At 40.0% G+C, this 26,609-nt stretch overlaps 1 protein-coding gene across 1 annotated transcript in view; it reads right to left on the reverse strand.

The window, feature by feature from the left end:
* Positions 1–26,609, reverse strand: part of DUSP22 (dual specificity phosphatase 22) — a gene marked incomplete at its 5' end in the record, with an annotated part of 33,857 nt that overhangs the window by 1,010 nt on the left and 6,238 nt on the right. The window contains 5 exons of the mRNA XM_010018594.1: positions 2,603–2,774; positions 4,292–4,366; positions 9,658–9,691; positions 21,417–21,432; positions 24,679–24,761. Of these exons, the coding sequence (XP_010016896.1) occupies positions 2,603–2,774; positions 4,292–4,366; positions 9,658–9,691; positions 21,417–21,432; positions 24,679–24,761 (380 nt within the window). The remainder of the gene's footprint in view (positions 1–2,602; positions 2,775–4,291; positions 4,367–9,657; positions 9,692–21,416; positions 21,433–24,678; positions 24,762–26,609) is intronic.

Raw genomic sequence — 26,609 nt, forward strand, 5'->3', positions numbered from 1 at the left:
CAACACAGAATACTTAGGCACAGGAATGCACATCTGAAATCACCAAGATCCCTTATATGCCCTAAAAATTACATACATCCATAACAGCTTGGCTGACTGGAGAAATACAGAGTACAGAACACCTACTAGGCAAGGACATCTGGATTTAAAAGCACCCTCGTCCTGTTGCATATAGAAACAATAAGATGAATTAGCATGGAAGCTAATCCAGGAGCTGTAAAAGCTATGGAATAGTACTCTATATTACTGACATAAATGACTAACTATGGTTCATGGTAACAGAAGTACCAGGTCCAGTTGAAGGTCAGCCCAGCTCTGTATCCTGGTATGAGTAGTCAGATTTAAATACTGAAGAAAGAATTGGGCAATAGCAGGGCAATAATGCTGTGATCTTTTCCCTAACCATTTCCTCAGCTTCCAGCAATTTTCAGCTCAGGTACTTCCAGAGGCTGAGGCAGTATTCTCCGTGTTTGATAGCAACAAATTCATTTTTCTGCCATGAGATCACTTTTTGAATCCATAAGTTTTTAACATAAGGTATCTGGATGCCAACAAGCTCCATAACTACATATTGTGTAAAACCCCCTCCTTTTCCTTGACTGGGACCTGCCAATTGATAGCTCCATCTCACATCACAGGGAAGAGTGGAAATCATACCTGTTCACTTTCTCTATTCCGCTCAACTATATAGGCCTTTATCACACCCTTCTCTGTCATTTCTTTGCCAGTTGATGAATTTTAGTCCATTAATAATCTCATTGCTCCTCTCTGCAGAAGCAGCAAGTAGACACAGACCCCAATTGTTTTGTTCCAGTGGGGAAAATATTAATTTTTCAAGCCTTAGCTTTCATAGCCTTGTTCTGTTTGGGGCTTATGGACAGCTTTATCCATACAGATAATTTATTGAAACAAGACCTCAATATAGTTACTCTCTCCCATCCCTAAATGATCATAATGTCCTGAGTCAAATCTGAAGCCTCAGGCTACCACACAGAAGTTTGAAATTGGTCCAAACCATCTTGTGACCTTAGTGACCGAATCCCTTCCTGTAAGACTGAGATCCAGAGGACCCCATTCCAGAAACCCCACAGGATACTGCCCTGTAGTGGCACAGCAAAACACCCATGCTGGTGAAATCAGAAAAAAGTTCACACCCATGGCAGATGGCATTATTCCACTGAAATCAGGTATGTAAACAGACACCTGCTAAGGATGTGGTTGCTGTTAAGAAACAGTAAGAAACTACGGCCCAGCCAGTGACTACAGGTGGATATTGCTTTTTGCAATGTACTGCCTCCCCCTCGGTAAAAAAAAGAAGGCAGAATGTGTCGTCCATGGTGGATTTAAAAAAAAAAAAACAAAAAAAAAAAAACAAACAACAAAAAAACCCAGAAGAGACGTTACTGTCTTTATCAGGCTATTTGCATATAGCCTTAATTGTCATTGCTGTTAGCCCAGACCAATTAGAGCAGAAATGACTGTAAGGGAGGAAGGAGACAAGTCTGGAAAGTCCCCCTCTGACTTTTGTCTCTTAAAAATCAGTTACTCTACCATTTACACCAGTCCCAAACGATCCAGGAAACATTCAGTTAAATATTAACAAAAACACACAAATATTTACAGTTGCAAACTGCATCATGCAAAACAACTGGTAATTTCTAAACTCTGAGCTTTCTGCAGCTGAATGACACGCATGGAATTAGAAAAAAAAATAAAAATGAAAACAACCAACATCCTTTGCCTCACGTATTATGCTTTCTGATTTTGGTTTGCCTCTGTTGTTGATTTTTAGTAAGCATGATAGGCATAACAGCCCAGAGAACAGCAACATGCTGAGCAATGGAAAATAGAGAGGACAGCAGAGTAAGTTTTAACATAAGTGGAAGTTACAGATCACCCACAGGGAGCAGGTCTTTTGCGTGGGATGTGCTTTTTAGAGGTAAGAAACTAATTTTTATCTTATGAAAACCACTCTGCAGTCTTACTGTTCCCTCAGTTCTCCTAGTCCTACAAAGCCTTCCAAGGCTAAGGGGGGAAAAAAAAAAAAAAAAAAAAGAATATTTTTCATGTTCTTCACATCAGAAAATTTATAAAGTCTCAGCCACAGAAGGTGGGGAGAACATGACATGTACATCATAATGAAAACCTAGTTTAATTCCTGAATATCAAAGATTTCTGATGGTGATTTCTTTCCTGCTTACTATTCCAAACTAATGTGTTGAGGGGAAATCCACTATTTCCATGCAACTGGTACTTGTAGGTTGGTCATTCTGCTGTGTTCTGAGCAACTCATTTGTTTTTACCTCTCTGAAGGTGTCAGTCTTGTATTGTCTTAGCACACATGAAGCAATCACTGGATTGAGAGCACAGTTGGGCAGGAGGTGTTCAGATGCTGTGCTTCATCTCTTCCATCATCTAGCATTCCCTGACACCTTCAGTTCTACCTGCACCTCTCCAGTGGAGCAGGTTTGGCTAAGAAGCCACTCCCTCAAAGCAAAAACAGGGAGTCAGATAAGCCACCCAGACCAAAAAATAGTGGAAAGTAGCCTATGATCTGACCTGAGGTTGTATTTCACAGCGTATTTGTTTGCAGTTCATTTACCTGATCAACATCATGTTTTTCAAAGTCCTGTAGCTGCCTCTGGAAGCCCATGTTCGGATTGGCACAGGACCTCGCTGCACGGACAACAGACAGTGCATCTTCCCAACCAAAGTCTGTGATGGTCATGATGTAGGCAACCACTAATGTCACACTCCTGGAGACACCTGCAAGGCTGCATGAAAAGGGTGGCGTAATAAACTGAAGTAGTGCTGTACTTCATCTGTCACAGTAAAAACATCACCCCTCAACATCACAGCAGACTGCTGTGCTGCTTGCCATGAAGAAGAAATATTGTAATATTTGAGTTAAAGGGTTTTGGTGATGCTTTTTAAAATGTATCAGAACAAATCTATGACAAGATCGAGAAAGGGGGTTCTAAGTAGTAATTTGTATGACACTGCAAAGGAAGAAATAAGTATCAAGTCTTCTCAAAGACAGGGGACAGTGCACAGTTCCAAGTTAATTTGCTTTTTTAATAATCTAGAAATCAGTCACACATTTTCTTCTGCTTATATAGATTAGAGCAGCAAAGTAAGACTGTTCCCTCTTCCCTACACATAAAATCTTCCATTTCATTGGGCTGAAATGAACTTTAACTGAACTGTTGAAGTACATATGGCTGGTTGCTTGAGTTTTTTTCCTCTTTCTGCTACCCATGCACTGTGCAACTTCAACTCTCAGGACTCCAGTTTCACCAGATGAAACACTGGGATAATGTAATAAGCATTCGCTGTTAATAGTTTGACACCACTGGACCAAAAACTCCCAACTATTACAATTGGGAGTATAAAGAATATGTTTAAGTTACATTTGTACCAGACTCTTTCACTTGGCATTTCAAGAACAGTTTATGCTTTTGAAATGCTTCACAAGTTTAAATCTGTGGGATTTAAAACTCTATCAGAATTCAGGCTAATTATCCCTGGTTTACATACATGGACACTGACCAAATGACTTGTGCACAGCCCTGTATGAGTTTGTAGCAAACAGGGGATTTATGCTGAGGGTCTGTGTTCAAGTCCAGTGTTCATATCACAAGATGACTCTGACTCCAGATACAGACTCAGATATGTCACTTGGACATATAGCATAAAGACTACAATCAATAGCAGAGAGCAAGAAAAAACCCAGGGTGGGATTTCCTTTTCTATTTTCTACAGCCCCAGGAGCGTCCTTCCAATCAGAGACTCGCTATTAACAAATGCAACATGTGAATGCTTCAGCAGTGTAAAGTAAAAAAACAGGAAAAAAAAATTACCAATTTCTGTTCAGAGGAAATCTTTTTAACAACTCTGAAGTCACCAAAATAGCTGTTATAGAAACTAATTAAATTAGAATTATGGAAATCACATTTAGAAACAATGACTAAAATAATGAGAAATAAACAGTATGTCTCTAGTCAATGCATCCCAGATCAAATCAATTCTGCAACAAGGTTTGATAAGAAGAGAAGCTCAAGAAGAATTTCTTGGGCTCCTTTTATCTCCAGGCAGCTGCCCACTCCAGTGATTCAAAAGTCCTAGCATGAGGCTTTAGTAATATTTGTAAATCTTCTGGGCCACTTCAAATAAAGGGGGGAGCATCTCAGTCCAAGAGGAGTTTGCTATAAAATGGAGATGAACACTAACTTGTTGAAATGATGCACATCTAAATCAAGGTGAAGAAACCCTTAAGAAGTGGTATACGTACCAATGAACTAGGCAGCCTTCACCTCTAAGCCGGCATTCATGGATAAATTTGATGCTCTCTCTGAAATGCCTTGCCCTGAAAACAGAAGCAGAAGGGGAATAAAGAAAGTGCTCTATTTAGTAAAATCATTACTTAGAAAGAGAGAAATGTATCCGAAAGCTCACTGAACGCTGTTTCTAGAATTTAGAACTGAATACAGGTCTTACAAGGTAAAAGTTAGTGTCTGCAAATGAAACTCAGAACTCGCTGGCACAGTTATTCTCCACTGTACCTGAAGAAAACGGTAATCTTAGGCACTATGATGTGATAAACACTAACACTTTATTCTGATGACTGTCAAGTCTGTATTTCAGAGTTCTATTCCTCTTTAAACTAGTAACTTGATGTTGCATGTCCTTATGAATGCTCAGGTGTCAGATGAAACTCAGCACGACTACATGAACAGTTCTCAAGGTATACTGTCTCACAGAGGCATCTGCTACCCAAACTTACACTTAACTTTGACTTTATCTTCTCCTTCAAACCATGTACTAGGACACATCTGAATGTTATTACTTTCTTCTTTGCAACATGAAATCTCTCCCTTTTGTCCTCTTTTTTAAGCACTGGAGGAGAAAATGTGGAGAAGCTAAAGACTCAGTTTATAAACCTTAAGGTTTTTACTGTTATTTTTCTTTACTTATTATGCCTCTTCATTTTAAGTGGGGCAAGTCTGAGGGAAAGGAATTGGACAGCTGTCATTATCTCAGTAAATCTGCAGCACCACCTCTTAGCATCCCAGTCCCAATTTGCTCACCCTGCCTCTGCCTTTCAGACTGCAAAGCCTCTGGGGCTGCCTACAATTTATCACAGGTACAAGCAGCACCTCCAGTTCAAAAGAGCTGGAGTTCACTGCAGTCTTTGAGTGCTCCTGCAATTTAAGCTTGCAAGCAGTAGCAATGTGTGTGACACAGAGAAAAGAGCTTCTTAAGGGGTAATCGGTACCAGGCTTATTGGCAAAGACAAACCTGAAAGCACACTGCACTCAACACCCATGAAACACAACGTCCTGTATTCAAGATGTTTCCCCTCTCAGGGTGAATATTATACCACAAGAGGAAAAGAAAAAAAAAAAACCTCAGCCCAGCACCAGCAGCCACACAAAAATCAGGAATACCCACATAAAGGGAAACTTCCCTTCCTGCCCAACAGTGCAGCTGCTGATGCTATAAAAACTCCAAGTCTTGAAGGCGGACAACAGTGATGCAATAGAGTGACAGTGCCTGTGGAACTTGCAAAGGCAATAATGTTTAAGCTTGAATATCCAAAAAGAGGGATCCCAAAGCACAGGACTCCCTCTCCAAGGCAGTTCTTACATCACTGGATACAACATGGAGAATACAGCTGGAAAAGACCTGAGTAACTTATTTGGAAAATCTCACAGCACAATGCATTCCCAAGCTTTAGGACAATTTGTCAACTCAGGATTTTGTTTTTCAAGAAACCAGTCGAGTATGTAAGACAGACTAAATGCATTTCTACTTAGACAGCCACCCCAAACATTTTCACTGGCTGAGTTCTAATAAATCACGGTGCTCAGATCTGCCTGGGGGGCACAAGAAGCTTCACATAAACAAAATCAGAGGACATACGACACGTTGGGCTGTGTGCACAAGAGGCGTTGCTGTTGCACAATGAAGGAGCTCTTATCTGAGACTCAATGGATTCAGTCAAATGAAACTTGGCTAGGGCTGGACTGACAACATCCCAATCTTCCCATACACCCATCTTCTCTTTCTAGAAAAACTGGCCAATAGCACAGCTCCAAGCACCAGCGAATTCACTTCTGTGGTCGAGCCCAAGTTTTGGTTAAACACTTCAATGCTTTGGTCTGAAAAATACCTGCGAATGAGCATAACACCTTTGCAAGGTACTAAATATAGCTAGCAGTCAACTCCATTCACTTGGCTTTATTCACCTTCTTTATTGCTGAAACACTGCCACGTGTGTTTCTGGTAATTCATGAAAAAGTGAAGAGAAGTAGCCAATCTCAGAATTAGCACTGCTCTGTAGAACCACAGCCCCTCCTCACCTTGAGTCGGAGAAAAGGAGACGTATTCCTCCACACCCCTATGGTATCAGCGTCTCTGCTGCTTCCAGGAGACACAGTTACCTAAACTCATTTTCAAACTTATGGTACAAACCGTATTTACACGAAAACTAGGATTAAGGACCAGTTATCTCCATGGCAAGTGCCAGACACAAAGAAGAATGGCAAGTCTTACACTAACCGCAAAACAGTTGATTATCATCTGTAACAGGAAATCACTTGACAAATGTGTTGATTTGCAGCCTATTTGTTGGACTAAACAGTTACTTCAAGACAATTTATTACATGATATCTGGCTTTTACATCTCAAGGCTTAAAGCTGGGTCCTGAACTGCATCGTCTTCGCAGTGGGAAAATACCACAGGAAGAACCACCAGCCGAGTGCCCCTACCAGCATGTTGTAAAAGTTATCTAAACTTATACATTAGTAAGCCAGATAATCAAAAACTAGGCTGAGGGCAGTTATGATACCAGACCTTCATGTTCATTTCTTGCTAGTCAGAATTCAATAAATGTTATAAAGGTTAAAAAGAAAGCATCCAAATCAGATAGGAAGAAGCATCTTTCCTTTGGCAATGTAAATGAAACAAAGATCCACCTAAATTTTTCTTCATAGGTTATCTGGCTTCTATATTATCACCACTAACAGCCTGATCATTGGAAGTTAGTCCCTTAGAAACACGTAGCCTAAGACAATTAGCTGGAACAGGACAAGAAGGGAAGATTTCATTTCTATAGAATTAACTTTTTAGCAACAGGTTCTAATAGATGACACATCTGGAGAAGTCAAAGGCCCAAGGTAAATTTCTCACAGTCCAGGGAAAACGCTCACTTAATGCCTAGGAAGCACCTGGCGTCTCAAAAGCAACTGCTTGATTCCTAGTCTTGGTAGGGGCAGAACATGTGAGTAGAAGCAAGCTTATGAGACACTTTAGTGAACCCCCATATGTTAACAGGGGAATCCCTGCTGTATTTCCCTGGCAATTCATGCCTCTGAGGAAGGGAACTCCACTAAACAAACTTATTAGGAGTAAATGTGCATTACACCTAAGAAACCAGAAGTTTCCATCACAAAAATGAGCTGAAATGAATTAAAAGCTCACAATCCCAAAATTCATCAGGTGAAGGTTTCCAGCTGGACCTTATCAAACTGCCAGCAGCTGCAAAGTAGCAGCAAAGCTTCTCACAAACTTGCTGTTGGGAGAGACGCTTGTCATGGTTTAAGCCCAGCCGGTAACTCAGAATAAGACAGCAGTGTGTATCTGGTCAGTTGTGCCTGTGAACCATTGCTGAGAAAACACAAGGACCTGCAATTTAGGATTTTTTTTTTTTCCTTTTTTCCCCTGACACCACCAGAATCCCTCTTTCGAAGGAGGGTAGATACACAAAGATATTGCAGAGGGACCAATTCCCTTTTCTGTTCCCCAGCTCTCCCTCCCTCCACAGGGGACACAGGCAGTACAGTTAATTGCTCCCAGATAAGGTTGTGTCAAATCCTCACAGACTGGACAAAGACAGCTTCCTCTTGCTTTCAGAAGATTGTACGTGCAAAGCAAGCAACATTATGATTTTTGGGCACTGTGATTTGATTTTACTTCAAGATCTGAACTGTGCAAAGCAAAAAAGAAAAATCAGTTACCCATCAAGTTTTATTTTAAGTGACAAAAATGTATCAGTATTAGAAGTAATGATGTTTGCTTGCAACCACCTGATACTAAAGCAAGTATTTTAGATGCCTGCAGCGTAACAGAAACAACACTCATGCAAATATTCTATCTTCTTACTGAAGCTTTAAGAGCTTTGTTACTGTGCCAGACAGCTCAAGCACTGGAGGTGGTTTTTTTCAATGTAATTCCTTGATATTTAACAGTGAAGGAAGGACTGAATTGTACATTGATTAACGTTCATCACAAATGCCATCCTTTCTATTTCCATTCCCAACTGATCCAGATCTCTAATAACAGAGCAGATTCTCAAAACATTTTCAGAAATGCTACAGATCTACAGAATACCAGCAAACAATATGACATGAGTATTTCCCTCTGATCTCATATTCTTTTTCCTTCCCAAAATAATTCTTTACATTTATTTTTATTAAGTATTGAGGCCACAAAAAGCTGTCCATGACAAAGGTAGTTAGTCACCTGCCTTCTCATTACAGACCTGTCTTGAAATTTAGGGGTTTGGAGTGTTTTTTGTTGTGGGTTGGGAGTGTGTGTTTTGGTTTGTTTTGTTGTTTGGTTGTGGGGTTTTTTTACTTCCCTTAAAATCATGCAAGAAATGCAGAATGAAAAGGCGAATCACCACATATCCAATGCCACGCTGGAATCTTTCTAAGGTATGATACACACATACTCTAAAAATATCCCCTGAAAGCATAAGCCAGAATACTGCTGTGATGCGAGAAAAAAGCAGTGCTGCATTTCCTTCCGTACCTACCAGGCCTCTTTCAAATACTTGTTTCTCTACAAAACTTGGTAGCAGGAAGTGGCTGAAACCCCCCTCACCTCTCCCCAGCATAAACAAAGAGCTCTAGAAGAAAGAGCTGGTCACCATCCAAGTTCTCTTACAAAACCTGTTTTGATTTCTCTTTGGAATCAAGACTTGCTGTGCTCAATGGCTCAAAACATTAAAACCAAAGATAAGTCAATAAGCAGTTCATGAATGTTAGCAGAGGTGAGAGAGAAGGCTGGGATGTCCCAGTTTCAGTACATCCATCCTCAAGGCAAGAGTCACTGCAGGGCAGAAACTGTCTGCTATGCCAGCCTAATACCAAGAGCAGCGGGGCCTTCTGAGGCAGGTTCGAGAAGTCCAGAGCAGAGAGTTGCAGGGGTAGCTGGCACACTGGACTTCACCTTGAAGGCCAACTATAAGGAATTTATTTCAACCCTTGAAGCACCAGGTTTCATACCTCCTTCAAATATTTTTTTTGTTAATGGTTGGAGGTAGCACAAAGAAAGAACAGGTGAGCAAAAAGATTTACAAGAACAATGGCTAGAATAAACTGAGACTAAATCAGGAGCAGATTCACTAAGAAATTCCTGAAGTTTAAGGCCAAAAATGAAGAGTGTTTACAAACTGACCCTCCTACAAACCCTGACACACAAAAAGCAGGGTCTGAACCAATGTGACTGGAATAAAGTGCTACTGTGTTTTCTTAACAGATTAAAAACCGCATTTGTGGATCAGAATCAGATCTTTCAGCTCATTGTAAAACAGGCATCATGGTACTGAGGGATTTCTGGGGGTTTGCAATTTATTTTTAAAGAAAACTTACAAGTTCTGCGAGGGTGAGTCAGCAGCAGGAAATACTTCATTCCCTGTGTAAAGAAACAAAAAGGAATGAGAAGAAAACGTCCAAGTTAAATACATTTATCTACCACCGCGCAAGTCCTGCTCTACACTGGTGCAGTTTTACTGACTTTGAGGAAGACCTACAATAAGTCAGACAAGCAGAGATCATCTCTATGCAGCCAAATTTTAGTTTTAAAACTCTTCTCACATCTGCTTTGTTGCTAAGACACCAGTACATAGCTTAGTCATGCTTATCCCAAAGCCCAATAATGAAGCTTCTTAAAATAGAAGCATCTTTACTGAAGTGCCATAAACCTCTTTTTCAAAATCTCATTCTTCTTATATTTCTAGTAAAACTAAGTTGCACCTTCTCCTGCCCTTCCCTTTCTCTGAACAGATGCTACAACCTAAAATCCTGATAACCAATTTCTTCTGATCCCATGAAATCATTTTTCTTTACCTCATTGATAAACCAAACAAAATGCATTTCAGAGAAGAAACATTCTTGTGGCATGGGTTTTGTTTTTTATTTTGGGGAAGCTTCAAGCAGGACAACTGTAAAACTCACACTTCTCTTCCACAAAGTTAGCCTTACTTTCTTAGTCAGCTATCATAAAAAGTTACAAGATCAAGTAGGGAAGTCAGGTAACCATTTTTGATGCATTAAAAATGTTACTGGTTATATTTAAAACAACACTATAATCACGCACTACTGTTTTGCATTGTCAACGCTCATCTTAACTGTCATTTTATTTTAAAGCTTGTTTTGCCCCATAACTGTTAAGAAAAAGAACACTTCTGAAAACATATTTAGCTAGCTTCTCAAATAGTACTTCCAAGAATATAGGTTGCAGCTCAGACACACACACAAAAAAATCATTCACTGTAAGTCTTTTGACTTATTTCAGATGCAGTATGAATTTTTCAGATTTACTTGTTAATATCAGAATTCACAGCAAACTATCCATCATAAAATGCACCTTAGTTTATCTTTTTGTAACAATGCAAACCTCTGTAATAATCCTGCATGCTTAACACACAGGGAAAGTCATGCATTTATCTGTAAGAGATCCTTTGCCAACAAGCTGGAACACAACATGCATCTACCCAGCATTTCATTGCCAGCTGGGGTGGGGGCAGATTTTCACTGCTCAACTGTTATGGCATCTTCTCCAACACCACCTTTACTGCCTCAGAAACCTCTACTTCCCCTACACATACTCTGTTACTTCACTTGCCATCTCACACTGAAGAGCAATCCCTTTTCTAACAGGTCTTGACCCCTCACACCATGATACCCCATCATGCTAATCATCTGCAAGATGCGTGAACTTCACCACTATGTCAGAAAGGACATGGTGAAACCTCACCCCCGTGACATTACACATGGTAGAGCCATCTTCTTAACCCAGCAGAACCCCTTCAGCCAGCATCTTCTCCACAGCCACAGCGACCTGTCCTCACCAAGCTTTACCCGACTTTTTCATTCTGACAGGCCATTCCCAGTGTCCCACAGCTGGAGTAGAGTTACTTGTCTATGGCTTTCTGGTTTGGGGAAGGCAGAGTCAGAGAGGGGAACACTCTGCAGACAGTGCTAAGCATGGAGATGGAGACATGATAGTGCCTGACAACAAACAAGGCACCGTCAGGCCAACACCAAGGCAGTGACAGCACATGGCGTTTTGCGTGAGAGCTGCATGGCAAAATGCAGCTGAGGGGAGAGAGATTAAGAATGAAGTCAGTTTGTAAACCAAAGCAGCCTGCTGCTGGAGGCAATACCATCAACAAGTACAGTCCCTCCTGCCTTGTATCAGGCGAAGGAATGCCTGCTGTGGGAAATCAGGATGGCTCCACAACCATAAGCTGATCCACAGCAGCTCACACAGATACATTCATTTCAAAAGACAAGGTAGCAGTAATACATATACTGATACGCTGCTGAGCCAAAGATGATAATTATATTGTGACAGATTAATAATGTTAATAAACCTTTTGTATGACACATCTGAAAGGTTTGCCTCGGACATTAGTATCACTTCTAGTGAGTCACTCCAGGAGAACGACGGTCTGAAAATAAATTTACATGCTATTCTTTCCCCCACACCTCTAGATAACTCCATGTCACTAACTCTGCACCACCAAGGGAAAAAACAGGAAAATAATTGAAGGTAGGAGACGGGTTAACTTTGGAGTGCACCATATGCCAGAAGGTTCTCTCCTCCAGCATGCACTGATGCAAGCTGTTCCACAGATTTCAGAAGCTACGGCACATGCTGAGTGCTTTTCACAAGCTGAGTGCAGAGGGGCTTTCAGATCATGTTCACTTTAAAAGCAGAAGTAGCACCAGCACAAGTTTAAGACCCACAATGTTCTTTTTTTGTCATGGCTGACTAGTTCCCACTACCGCAAGCAAGCATGAAACTAGCCTATGAGAGACCGCACATGGTACTGAGTGGCTCATCCAGAGCCTGATCCTGGAGGGCTTCAGCACCTACAGCTTCCAGTGAAACCCGCACCACAGTTTTCCCTACTTTGTTCACAGATGCTCAGCATCAGGCTATTAGCTTTACTAACACAGCTTCGGAGACAGGCGAAGGCTAAAGTTACTGGAATTTGGTATTTTGACCAATGCATGTCACTTGCGTGGTGTTTTTGGAAAGCTGTGGTGATGGACTCCTCCCTATGAGGAAATAATCACTCAACTCAGAAATAGTTATAGGTGGGATCTCAAAAGTACTGTGCAGTCACCTAACCTGACTCCCACGAAAATCAACAGCGAAACTCGCAGTGACTTTGACCCAAACACAGCTTGGCCAGAGTTGGTAACTCCTGAGGATCCCACCCTACCACCAAGTTTTGCTTCTCTTGGTTGAAGTAATAATAACAGACTCAAATAGCATTCATCAAAACTGGATACCTGAAATACAACAATGACACAAGATTGCGCAGGTATTCATAAATGAGACATGGGATTTTCTATGTAGACATTCATATGCTGATTACTGGAAGTAGCTTTTCCTCACATATGACAGATAGACTTTACTTTTTAAATGTTTTGCAATAGGAAGACACTTACTTGCTGAACCCTGCTGTCTGTGCCTATTGGTTTGTTCTGTTTTCTTGTTTTTTGGTTTTGTTTGGTTTTGTTTTTTTGACTACCCAGGATCATAATATTATTTGTATATTTGTGCCCCAAGACACTGCTGTCCTTCCTGTGCACATATGCTGCAGATAACATCTAAGAACTGTCCCAAAGGGACCTTTTAAAGCAGAACAGTTTATGCCAACCAAACAAGTCAATACCTACAATATTTTAGATGAGGCAGTAGCATGCAAGAAAGAGAGACATGTCTCTTTTTTTATTACCTAGTAGTTTGTTTGCCATTCTGAAACAGCAAAGCATAAGATGTAAGAAGGCAACAACCCCTGAAACAGCAACTAAAACAGAGTAAGCCAAATCAAGAGACTGTGGAAGAGCCAAGCAGACCAGCTCCTACTGAGAATTTCAACAGGCCCCAAATCGGTACCCAGTCTGCAGTTTCCTTAAACTTGAATCAAGTTGCAGATGCAGTATCTCAAGTTGAACCTAAACTGAATATTATGAAGGACAGGAAAACAAATAGAAATTTTATGTCAACCATATGGAAATCTTTATTCATTAATTAGTTTTAAAATTAACTCTATTTTGTTCCCTAGTAATGACAATTCTCTGAAAATTATTCAGTGGAGGAAAGACAGAACAACTCAAAACAGGCATTGTACCACTTTACCTACACACACTAAATTAGGTGCCACAGAATATCTTCTTATCCCAAACCATGATATTTGTTCAAAGCAAAGAGAAAAGCTTGAAATTATTAAAACTGAGGAAATGAGAAATATTATTTTAAATCCTACACGAAGTAATACATCCACTTTATTCAATGAATACTGCTGCCAATGTGTTGTTATTCAAACACTTCTTCAGCCGACAGCTGTCAGTCCTCTCTTACCTCTCCAAACAAGTTTTTCTCCAGATTACTCATTTAAAAAAATAAAAAAATTAAACAGAATTTAGGTATGTTCTAAGGTCCATATATATGTGTGTATATATATATGCTCTAAACAGTCCATACATTGGGAATGCGTTCAAACCCAAGCTTCTAGGTCAATGAGATGCTGAACAAAGCTTTCTTCTGCTAATTTCAATTCACTACTTCTTCCCACTTGTTATCGTTCCTCACTTTCCTTTCTCCATCAATCACCTTCACCACCAAACACCCCTACCCTCACTACACACACTTCTCTAACCTTTTTTGTTATTATTCACATGATGATCCTAACTGATGCCCTCATCAAATAAAAACAGAATTTGCATTTCTTTTGGTGTATTTAATCCATTAAGATTGCCCCCTCAAAACAAATCAGTAAAATAACATATAATTTACTTTTCTGGGTTTTTTGTTTCAGCAGAGTAACCACCAAAACTAGATTTCTGTCTCTTAGGCCCTGAAACTAAGTGCCACAGTTAAACCGATACAGTGAGAGCTAACAGAACTAGAGCAAGTATTCTGATTTCAAGATTGTCAAAGTTGAAACAAGCGAGAGTTAAGTAAAATTTCTAAAATTCACTGTTACTTGAGAAACAGCAACAACACTTGCATAATTTCATCACAGCTTCTAGAACTAAGTCAATTCTGCTGCATTAACTACTGAAGTATTAAAACAAAAAAAATTAGGTGCACACCTATATGCAGAGGTTTTACACTACACTCAATAAAGAATTCATGGAATTGCAGTTCAAATTACTTTATACTTACTTTATGCAAATTATTTTAGAGGTCAATCTGCTAAGATGGGAAACTGAACAGTTAACTTGCATTTGGAAAATCAGTAAGAGTATAGAACATCTTCAGCATGATCAGCTTTTAAAAAAAGATAATTAAATCTTTGTTATTAAATCCAGTATTCCATGAAGTGTTCAGGAAAAGTAATAGTCCAGTTTAAGAAATGCTGTTTCTATTCTACTTACCTATAATCTATTTTATAAACTCCAGCTTCATTTTAACTACACTTTTAAAAACAGGTTTGCTTTATTGTTTTAGTAGAGCACATAGAATTTTGCAGTAGCAAAATGACACATCTAGAAGTGCTACATGTCAGATAATGGGTTAGTGACTGAGAATAGGATCTCTAAAGAGCACAGACAAATTTAATTGCATGATACCAAGAATAATTTCCACTCCCCACAGGTTAAGGTGCAAAGACAAATGCAGCACCTATAAGGATGTTTGCTCCTTTGTAATTATCAAAGATGTTCTGAAATCATTCAGAATTACGTTCAGTTTGATTACACCCTAAATCACACTAAGAGAGTTTATTTGTGAAAGAAAACTGTCAGCAATTTTCATACAAAACTGAATACTCTGGCAAAATAGTATGCATGAGAGTAAGAGGAAGGACTAAAAATGCTACTCATTATTTCATGTTTAGTGGGTTTTCTAATTTTTCTTTTTTTACAGATGTTCTTCAGAACACTGTCCCCACCACTGCTGTATATACAATATTTCTGAGGTTTTAGTTAGCACTAACTGAATCTAGTTGGAAACCTGAATCTAGAACTTCGAATGTTAAAAGGTGATGAGAGGGGGAAAGAACTTTAAATTACAAAATTTCTGTTCTCTGGGAGCAGGGGTGGGGGGGGAAGGGGTTGGAAAAAAAGAAGTTTAAAAAAAGAGCAGGACTGTATTTTTGGCATTAAACCTCTCTATTTAAATTTATGTAAAGATACCATCAACAACTTCCAAGAAATTTTTTTTAAACCTAAACCCATAAACTTAAATTTGTGAACCCAGATGCAAATAGCAAACCTCCAGCACCTGGCAAGTTCTTTCAGGTTAGTCAAAAACCATGTGTTAATTTGAGTTGTCGCATCAACAGATGAGGGCAGGAGGACTTATTTTTGTTTAAGGGCATTTCAGCAAAAAAGCTAAAGTGGGAAACAGCCGGCACAAAGCTTCCTCAAGCCAAACCAATAAGAGTTAATCAAGGGTTTTGTCCAGTAATGCACCAAACTGAACCTGCTAAACTGAAAACCGTTCAACCGTTTGTTTGTCCTTTCAGTTACTTTCTGTAGCAATCACCATTGGTGCTGATTTTATTAATGACTCATAGAAAATACATTTGTGTTTCAGCCAAAAACAACCACTAATTGACTTTAGTGAACAACATACTCAGGTTCAGTTTTGAAAAATATTATAAATGAAATTGAAATTACACAAAGATTATGAACAGGAGAAAGTGGGATGCTTCTGCAGTAGAATTTATACAGTTAGTTTGTGTTATATTGAATAATGCAATAGTTTTTACAAGTCATAGGGTTTCTTTGCAACACTTGTTCATGGGTTTTTTAGGAAGTAGTCTCAGTGACACTTGAAAATCTGTATCATTAAGGCTGGAATGTGCCAATCAAAACCACATCCTATTAAAGCACTCCTTCCTCATCCCTCCTCTCTATCCTCTTTCTAAAATTGTAAGGGAGAAATGTTGAAGAGTTAAGGATTTTCCTTCACTTGCACAAAAAGCTGCACTGCTTATTTCTAATCCTAACCCTGAATTCCAATTCTGTTTGGCTCATCTGAAGCAAAGCAGAGTGGGAGAAAAGACTAATGAGTTTATACTAAATTGTGGTTTATCTCCTTTAGAACACACCAAGAGTATTTACAGGACTACATACTTCACCTGAGAGGAAGGACCTTCTTAGTCTGCTCTGAGTAAATGATGTATTCAAGACCCCAGGCATGTCAGGGCATATTTAACATCTGAGCACCACCTATCACACTTGGTGCTTGAACCCCCTCGAGGGGATCTGAGTACTGCATAAAACAATATATCCCATCTGCCTCTTTCATTCAGGGAATGATGGGACATGATCACTACACCTCTGGAATATGCCGACATTACAAGCATTGGTTAACATGCTTGTAACTCTCCACATTATCTCCTCAGCACAGAGCAGGTCAGAGCATTTACTCAGTTCTGGTCAGCACTGCATCCAAGCTATGAGAAGCACCAGGCATTTCCTGGTCTAAACATCTCTTGTGCAAACAGCTTACCGCTAAAAGCTTGATAGAGTCCTCATCCTCTTCTCCCTGCCATCTGCCACTATTGGAATGTGCTTCCCCTGACACAGCTAGCGTGTGCTGAGCAATTCAAACAGTGAACTAATTCAGTGCATCACCTCAGCAGCCTCTGCCCAGGTACCTCATGATGAAGGCCCAGCCTGACACACTTCAAAAGCCACCTTGTGGAAGTCTCTTGGAGGCTTCTTAGTGGGCTATCAATGTAATTTTTGAAAATTAGTCAGAGCTCCCAACTTCCCGAACAGAGTCAATGCCAGACAGGGCATTACTTTAAACTAGAAAGAATTGTCTGGTGCCACTACACCTGAAAGAAAAATGGTAGCTATTTTGCTCAGCACGGCCTTCTGAAACATCTCACGAGGGGAAACCCTTACCATGAAAAGGCAGTGAAACATCATAGAAGAAAGTTAGGGGTTTTATTAGAAAACATGCTTGTGTTCTTCCTCTTGATTGTAGCACAAAGGCTGAAAACTGACAGCTTCCAACACTGGTGATAGAAGAGCTTAGTGCTATAGATGGAAATGCAACAGTCTTAATTATTAATTGGCAGAGCTGATCTTTATACAACAGTGATGACCTTGCAATATGATATTAGCAACTCCGATTTTCAAGAGTGTCTTGCCATCTCCCTTTGTAATAGTTCCCGTAAGTCTTTGGGCTGGATACCTAAGACAATAGAGCCTGTGCAGGGCACATGTTGCCCAGCCATATCCAGCAGGGACTTCCATCATGTCATCACGATGCAATTTTCATATATGAATGGCCTCCTACAGCTCAAGACTACTTCATGCTATCTAGCATTGTAACACAGTTTAAATAGACTGATGGTTCTCACTTGCTGAGCAGCATCTGTCTGGAATTAGCATTTTTTTTGGTTTGGTGTTTTGTTTTTTGGTTTGGTTTTTTTGGTTTTCTTTGTTTGTTTTTTGGTTTAAGTAGGGCTGATTGGTTTCCCAATTATTTCCCTATTAAGTTATTTTCCGTTGAGCAGTGATACACTTTTGAGTCTCAGACATGCTTTCTGGACTGGTGTCTGTGTGAGGATATTCTGTGAGGTCACAGAATTACAGAAGAAAGCACTAAAACAGCTTTCAGCACTTCCAGAGTTATCAGCTGAGGGAGCTGGGGAATTTTTTCTTTTGTTTTTGGACAGGGTAATCCTGTTATTCACACCCTCTAAAAATGAAGTCAATCCAGAATGTGCAACTAGAAAGAAAGAAGTTCCCACAAACCAGTGATGGAAAGAAAGAATTGGAAAACTAAAATTACATGAAGCTATTTCCCTTCAAAGCTTCAGTAAAAACTCCCCCATAGTAAACCTCATCACGTAAGTGCTAACAGCAGATATGAGAGCTTTCTATATAGCAAAAACCAAAATAGCTGCAAAAAAAAAAGCTATCTACAAACTATGCTTAGCAGATTACTTCCAGTGTGCCAAAGCCACCAGTTCAGTTCCTCTAGAATAGCTTGGTCTGCTTTCCTTTTCTGAAAAACTGCACATGTATAGTGTAAAGCTCATTGGTAAACAGGCAAGACTATCACGCCCAGCTAAAACTGCATTAAGATTTACAACATACAGCCAGGTTTAAAAAATACAAAACAAAACTCCAGATCTTAATGCAAGCATGAATGCATTACCTATACTAGGCCTGCAGGCTGTGACCATTTGATCTGAGAGAAACACTTCTCAGTTTGAGAGGTGTTCAGTCATTCAGCTCTTCACTGTCCTCCAAAGGTCTGGATTTACCAGCCAGTCACACACTTTTTTTTTTAATTCATAAACTTAATCCAGCACTTCCCTCTTGTGATTTCCCCAGCTGAAACTTTCCCATCCTTAGCACCTTGTAAAACAAGCATATCACAGCATTCAGCCGAGATAAAACCAGTGCAAATAAGTTATACGGCTTCTCTATAGCATCCTTATTCTTCTACAGCTTGTATTCCTCACACTTACTGGTTCTGTTCCAGCTGCAGCATCTTTTTGTTGCCTGTATTCTATTAATGCATTTCACTGTTTACTCAAGGAGTATGAAAAATTGCTCTGAAAGATCAGCAGAAATATTTATTTTTTTTTAGCTGTGCTCTTTCAGTTCAACTTCTTGGATACCAAGTATCTGAAACCCTACTTCTACTCTGATTAAAAATGTAAAATTTACAAGAAAAAAAAAAAAATCTAAAATTCTTTATAAAATGAGCTGGCCTGTGAAGTTCCTTTATTTCCAAAGACACAGCTGGCTACACAAGCTAAAAGACTGGACAAGATGCTTAGTTCAGTCAGCAATTCAGGAAAAAGGGGAGGAAAACCACTGCTCTGGAGATAGCATGTACCAGATTAAGATGGTATCGTTAATGGTTACAGTATTCATACATTTACTAGATCAAACTTCTGGTGCAGGTCAAGAACAACAGCAAAATTACTAGTAACTGACTGATGTGTGGTGGACCATGTGAAAGAAGCTGGTAGTTTCAGTCCATTTCCTGACTGATGTCTACAATGCACACAACAGACACAACTGGTATCTCAAAGGGTCCCAGACAGGCTGAAGACTGAAATGCTCTGGCTGTAAAAGGCAAAGCTCAAAGACGTCTGTAACCCAGCATTACCAGAATCAACTTCCACACAAAAATGGAGCATGTGAGAAAAACCACTGTTGCCTCTGGCAATATATTTCAGCAGTCACCCTCACAGTTAAAGTCTTGCTTACTTATACAGTCTGAACCTGTGTGATGTCATTTGCCAGCCATGCATATCATGCTCCAAGGTGGGTTCTCCAAATGGGAACCCATGGAATGTCTATCCATCTCTGCCACTCTGCAGATAGCACCTCTCCAGGACAGGGCCTGAGCAACTGTCTGACCAGAAGAACTTCCAGCATCCCTTCCTCATGTCATACTCCTGCCTGCATTACACACATCTGATGAATGCAGCAGAGGAAGCATTCTTGCTCTTGCCAGTATTTAAGTGTATAGTTGGGGGGGGCAGTGGGAAGAGTAGTAAGAGAGGGTTAAGGATGCTGCACGTGCAGCTGCTTGTACACGAGAGTCCACCACAGCACTTGCTTTCCAGAATGTGAAGCAGCTGTTTTTAAGACGCTGCACAATCCACATCAAAATCCTGTTTGATTTGGACCCACATTCACCTCCATATAACACCCCTCAGAACAGGGTCAAACACCTGGCAAATCCACAGAGAAATGGATCTGTGACCAGATTCTTCTGGTAAGTAAAAGCTTTGCCTTTACTTACTTCATTTACATCAACTGACACAGAAGTTGTTAGACTCCAGAGCTAATGCAGTAGAGTAACAACTGGCTGGCTTCCTTTGAAGCAATAAGGGGAAGAATTGCTCAGGAGTCATTAAGAGCGCCTCCACATTCTCTGTGGGTTCTGACTGACCACACCAGCTTGATTAGAATATATGGATATCACAACAGTCAGACCTTTAGCCTTTTGGTCTCCAACAGCTATTTGTCCTAGCTTTAAAAACGGAGTCCTACCAAGAGATCATAGAATAATTTGGGTTAGAAGGGACCTTTAAAGATCATCTAGTCCAAGCCCACCTGCAATGAGCAGGGACATCTCCAGGATGCCCCATTCAACCTGACTTTGAATGTTGCCAGGGATGGGGCATCTACCACCTCTATGAGCGACTTGTTCCAGTGTTTCACCACCCTCACAGGAAAGAACTTCTTCCTAATATCCCATCTAAATCTACCCTCTTTCAGTTTAAAACCACTCCCCCTTGTCCTATCCCTACATGCCATCATCAAAAGTCCCTCTCCAGGTTTCTTGTAGGCCCCCTTTAGGTACTGGAAGGCTACTATAATGTCTCCCCTGGAGCCTTCTCTTCTCCAGGCTGAACCACCCCAACTCTCTCAGCCTGTCTTCATAGCACAGGTTTTCCATCCTGATGATTTTTTTTTAAACAGTCTTGTCCCAGTACGGACCCCTGAGGGACACCACTCATCACTGATCTCCATCTGAATATTGAACCATTGACCACTACCCTCTGGATGTGACCATCCAACCAATTCCTCATTTGTCAAACAGTCCATCCATCAAATCCATCTTTCCAGTTTCGAGAGAAGACTGTTGTGGTGGACTCTGTCAAAGGTCTTACAGATAGATGACAACCTGTTGGATAGATTCAACAGGTTATCACCAAGATACACTATAGTTTAAAGCACACTCTGAGATATGTTTTCCCATCTGCCTTTCAGTGTATATCACATTTTGAACAGAGACTTTAAAACCTGAACTAGCTGAGATACAGATTAGAAAGCAGGTGGCAAGAAACCTAATTATTCACCTCTATATATGGATTTTGTGTGGATTTATACAACAGCTGTGAGTGTTCCATGGGCAGACATCCAAAGTGCTCTGGAGAAGTCAACTTGATTCACCAAGGCTACTGCTTCTGTGCCTCTGTGGGAACACATATAATACTGTTGGACACTGCTCTTACTCGGGGCAGGGGGGAGATGGGGAGAGAGGAAGACATGAGACTTCTGGGCTTCTGAAATAACAAACCCTGTTCCATACAGTCCTTTCTCTTGGACACACCACCAGTTACCTGTAGTTTTTTGTGAGTTATAAACCTGCATCTTTACAAAAGGCTTACCCAAGTAGTTAAGACCCTGTATAACCATGGCATACTTTATTGGAACAATACCTTTAGGATGTTCTCTAAATATAAATTAATTTCAGGATTGGTTTTATTGGAGGACAAATTTCCTTGAAACAGTTTATAAAAAAAGAACTAAGGGGCAATACTGCAAGATAGTTCAGGCCAGATTTTGGCAAATTCCTTCCAGTCTAAATCCCTCAAAACCTTACAAAACAATTCCGTGTCTCAACACAGGCTGCCAATGTCTAATGGTACAAAAAGTCTTAGAATCCAACTGACTTTTAAACCTACTTTTTCCTGTTATTCCAGCTTGAAAGTACACAACTTCCGGAGGCCAATCTTTGATAATGAGCCACCCATAAGTCAGACATCCACAAGGGTTTGTAAATGATCACTGATGTAGCGTCTGAAACCAACTTTGAGTAAGAAAACTTTTTTTTAACTTATTTCACAACAGGCACACACTGTAACCTAAACCAATATAATACTTTCTTGTGAAATGATTCAATCATTTTCTGATAGCTGACCGACTTATGAGGAGCTAAAGGAACACACATCCAAATATTGAGGTATATTAAAGCACAGAGAAAACCACACTTTTTAAAAGGTACTGTGAGCATTTTAAACAACCAAGTAAAAGACAGTCTGTAACATCAGAGAGGGGTAATATGGTAAGTTACTACAGTATAAAACTGTAGCAAGTTGGTGTTCACCACATACACCGGCATTTGCTTTTATTTTTTTTAATATAGTATTCTTGAGTATAGATAAAGAAGCCAGATTGGTCATTTTCATTTGGTCATTTCTTTACCCACCATCCCTTACCCACCATCTGATACACCATTTAAGCGCTGTATGAGAAGTATTACTTCATCAATAGAGTCATTACCGAAACTTCAGTATCTGACTTTGTGAACTCTTTGAGAGCTAAGGTATGCATAAATACTCGCTTGTTCCACAGACAGCCAAAAAAATGTCAAATTCTCTTTGATAACATGTTACTACAACACTACTGAGTTTTTGATGTCTAAAAACACTTACCTTCCATAGCTTGCACTAAACAGAAAGCTTTGTTTAATGAAGTATTTGTAGCATTTCCTACAGGTTAACTAGGAAATACTTGGGATAAAATATTGTTAGCAAAAGACAAATGCAACTACTGCAGCCCAAGAAAAGGCAGCTTTTTACAGGTGATCAGTGTTCACACACACACAAAACAATCTCGCGGGGGGGGCGAGGGGGGGTGCGATTCTCATATCACTGCAATTTCATGTTCAAAGGTCTGAATAACATCAGACAGATTTCTGAACCCTAGCTTTCCACAAGTGAAATCTGGGGGAAAAGGGAAAAAAGAGGGAGACATGTACGGAAAGCATTCCCATTTCACTTCATTGGACTTGAGAACAAGCCCCGAGCACAATGCAGATACACAGTAAACAAACCTACCTACAACCCGGCAAAGATGTAAATAACAAAGGAAGTAACACAACCTAGCAAATGTATTCTAGGCTCTTGTTCCTAAACAGAAGCATTTAGTTGCACACAAGCACCACAGTAAGACCATGAATGACAAAGTAATTAATAATTAGCTCCCAAACAAATGAAACTTGCTTCCACTATTTTAAGAATCGGGGAGAAGTTTTAACAGCTGTTTTCCAGACCACTGGCACAATGAGGAGCATACTGTGCACAGAAAACAGAAGGCACAGTTGGAGAAACATTTATTTTAGAAGCACGGGTGAATAAGGCAAGCCCCTCCTCAAACAGCCACTAGCTGGTACCATGCCACTGTAACTTTTGAGACATTATTGTAAACCAGATCAGGAACAGATCTAGGTAAATACAATCCTTCATGTCTTCTGTGGCAGTAGCTAGAGGAAGAAATGGTGACTTGGTTATATTTAACCCACAAAAGCTCCCAGATCTATTTACCATGCAGCCTCACAAACAGATGCACCACCACAAGCAAGGAGGCGGCTTGTGGACTGCCAAAACTACCACCTCCACAAGAAACACTGGCCATAATTATCTGAGCCATAATTAGTCTTCCTACTTTTCTAATCATGATAATAAAACAAAGCAAGCTCCTATTCATTTTAGACAACAGCATCCGACAGGAAACATTAAATGTCCCTTACTCAGTACAACTGTTTATCTCTTCAACTAAGAGCACTCTTGAAATTCTGCATGTTTCAGACTTAATAAGCATCAGGCACAACAGAAGTCAAATGGAAAGTATAAAAGTCAACAGCTAAACCTCTGCTTCAGCACACTTCTAAGTTCAAGGTGAACCCTGAACTCACCATTAACTCGATTTTGGTTTTAATCATGATGTATTAGGGACACCTTTTGTTCGGCTTACCTATTGACTTGCCTGGGAGAGGTGGAAATTCTGTAGTTTAAGGACTGAATTCACTAAAGACTTCACTTGACGAGAATGAAATGCAGAAATTCCCAGCAGCATCTGAGAGCTACCGCCAGCTTTACCCACTATTTTGGCATATTTTCATGAGAAGTAGAAAGCAGAAAAGGCACAAACAAATTTAAAGGGACAACTGTTTCCAAAGTAAAATCAAACAGCAGGCTTTTAAGCTGTATCAAAGCCCAGTCAAACTCCCCTCCTTCCAAGGTAAGCTGGTGTGAAGAAGAGAGCAGAGCAAAACAAACCAACAGAGGAGACCTGTAGCCAGGTCCCAACTCTTTCACTGCTTAAGATGACACTGAAAGTAAAGTCATTTCAGCTCTTCAAATCAGCTTCCCCTCAGTAAAATGGGGAATACTACTTCATGTTAAAGTGTTGGAGACCTACAAACCTCTGCTATATTATGTAATTAGCTCAAATAAGGCTCTTTTACACAGAGAAAGACTACAAACCTCTTACACAACCATCTGCTATGAAAGGGCCCAAACACAACAGAGGGTTGATAATGGGGAGAGGGAATGTTGCTGTTTATGTGTTGCTTGACCTCCACACAGAAGGAAACTTACCTTTACTATTAAATTAGTAACACAAACCCACTATTGTGTTACACTGACACTGTAATTACTTCTTCCTTTGTCACTTAGATTTCTTATTGTTATAACAGCAGCAATGACAAAATCTGAGACTGGATCCCAGAACTACAGCTGTCAAGCATTTCCACAGGAACACCAGTCTCAAAACACCAATTGTACAGAACAAGAAATTAACCCCAAGATGACTGTAACAGTCAACAACAAAGTCAGTATTTACCATGGAGTCACCCAAACCTCTTACCTCGAGCATAGGGCGAGCACTGTCATGGATTGAAAGAATGTGCGTAATGTTATTCTTACTCAACTGCTCTACATCTCGGGCATCTGTGATAAAAGGAAGAAAAGGAACAGAATTTCTTTAATCTCTTGAAATAGCCCACTCTGCTTTCCACTGTGCATGTTGAAAATCACCAATTGTGATTTTCACCTATCATTTGTACATTTCTTTTAGAAGCTTCATGAAGTAAAGCAAAACCCCAAATGCAGCTGTTCTAGAACACCATCAGAGAGGGTAACGGGAAGACACACTTCTAACTCCAAAACAAATTACACACTATAAAAAGAACAAGCTTAAGTGACTCAGGAATATGTTCTTAAGTCAGAAGTTTCATGTATTTTGCATCTGAAATGTAAGTCTGTGTCTGCCCATGTGCAGGTGATGGCCATCTGAACAAGCAGTCAGAGCTGTACAAGAAATAGCTTACCTCCTCTCTACCCACAAATACCCCTTGAGGAGATGTAGTTTCAGTTGGGAGACAAACCTTGTGATATCCAGGACTGAGAAGTGAAGCCAACTGTAACACTTGAATTGAGGTATTAATGGGCAAACCAAAATGATAACTAGATTCTTACTTCCTGGAGACTAGCAGGGGAAAATGTGCATTTAGCCAATACATACCATAATGTTAATTCTGATGAGAGATCAAGGCAATAAAGGATATCGAATGTATGAAAAAGCACAGTGCTACAGCAAGGAAGTGCAGTTGTGAAAAGGTGGTTCCTAGACCTGTAACCAAGGGTTTCAAACATTCAAAACTGGAAAGCGAACTAGGGCGACTGAAAATCTGATGCTAGATATCGTGAAAGCATAGGTTTGTTTCTATGAGAAAGAAGGTAGAATAGATCATCTGTCGTGAGTAAGCAACCTTCTCCATACTAAACCATTAGTGTGCTAGAAAATTACCTCAAGGAACCACTAATTCAAGTAAAAGTTAGTTTGTGTCCATTTACTTTTGACCTTTTTGCTTGAGAATGGCACAGTACACCATGGCAATTACAGCAGTAGTTTCGCGAACACCTGCCTTCCAAATCTGCCCATACAATCTGTTCTCATTAGCCCGGTTGCACACAGAAAAATAGCACTGACCACAAAGGTTTCAAACCATCTCTCTCTAGGTACAAAAATAACAATAGCGTCACCTGGACATTCTTTATGTACGTGCAAGAGTTCAATTAGTATCTCTTACTTCATCTTATTCCACTCCACTATAAGGTTTCAGTGCCTTTTCTACGTCACAAAGAGGAATTGGGCATTTAATTATACTGCTCCATAGACGAGATCCACATGAGCACAGCAACAGGCAATAAAATTTAAACCTAATCCAATTATGAAAGCTTCTCTAAGGCTACTAGAACAGAGACACGAGTCAAAACTGCACTGATTTCACTTGCTACTGGTCAAGCCTGCACAACCACCACAGATGCCTAATCCTTCAGGAGAGAATTAACAGAATTAGGTTTGAAACAGAATTAAGGTCTTGCTTCACAGAACAATTAAAATTCCCTAGAAAGATGTCAGAGTGAGCATTTCAAAGAAGAAACACAAGTGTTTGCCAGAAGTCTTCTAATCCACCTGACCTTCAGATTTTTTAAGTTTATAGGACAGTCGTGATTCCTCAGAGAACACCTAAAGCAGACAAGGATTTGGAAGTCCAGAAGCCAGCCTAAATGCCCCTAAATATCACTGCTTTCTGTTCTCCAGAGGCTAACGGCAGATTTCAGAACCTGCTGGCTAGAACTCATGGTGTTAATACATACTTAGCACCACCAGACCCCAGCCTCTAATTACCAGTATGACCCCACATGGTAAGAAATGGCTTGCCACACAAGGCAAACAGCTTTAAAAGAAGATGTAATCCAAATTAAATGTTGACTACTTTGAATCAGTGTGAA

The sequence above is a fragment of the Nestor notabilis genome, unplaced genomic scaffold (genome assembly GCF_000696875.1).
Source record: "Nestor notabilis isolate BGI_N333 unplaced genomic scaffold, ASM69687v1 scaffold11517, whole genome shotgun sequence".
In the NCBI taxonomy this organism is placed as follows: domain Eukaryota; kingdom Metazoa; phylum Chordata; class Aves; order Psittaciformes; family Psittacidae; genus Nestor; species Nestor notabilis.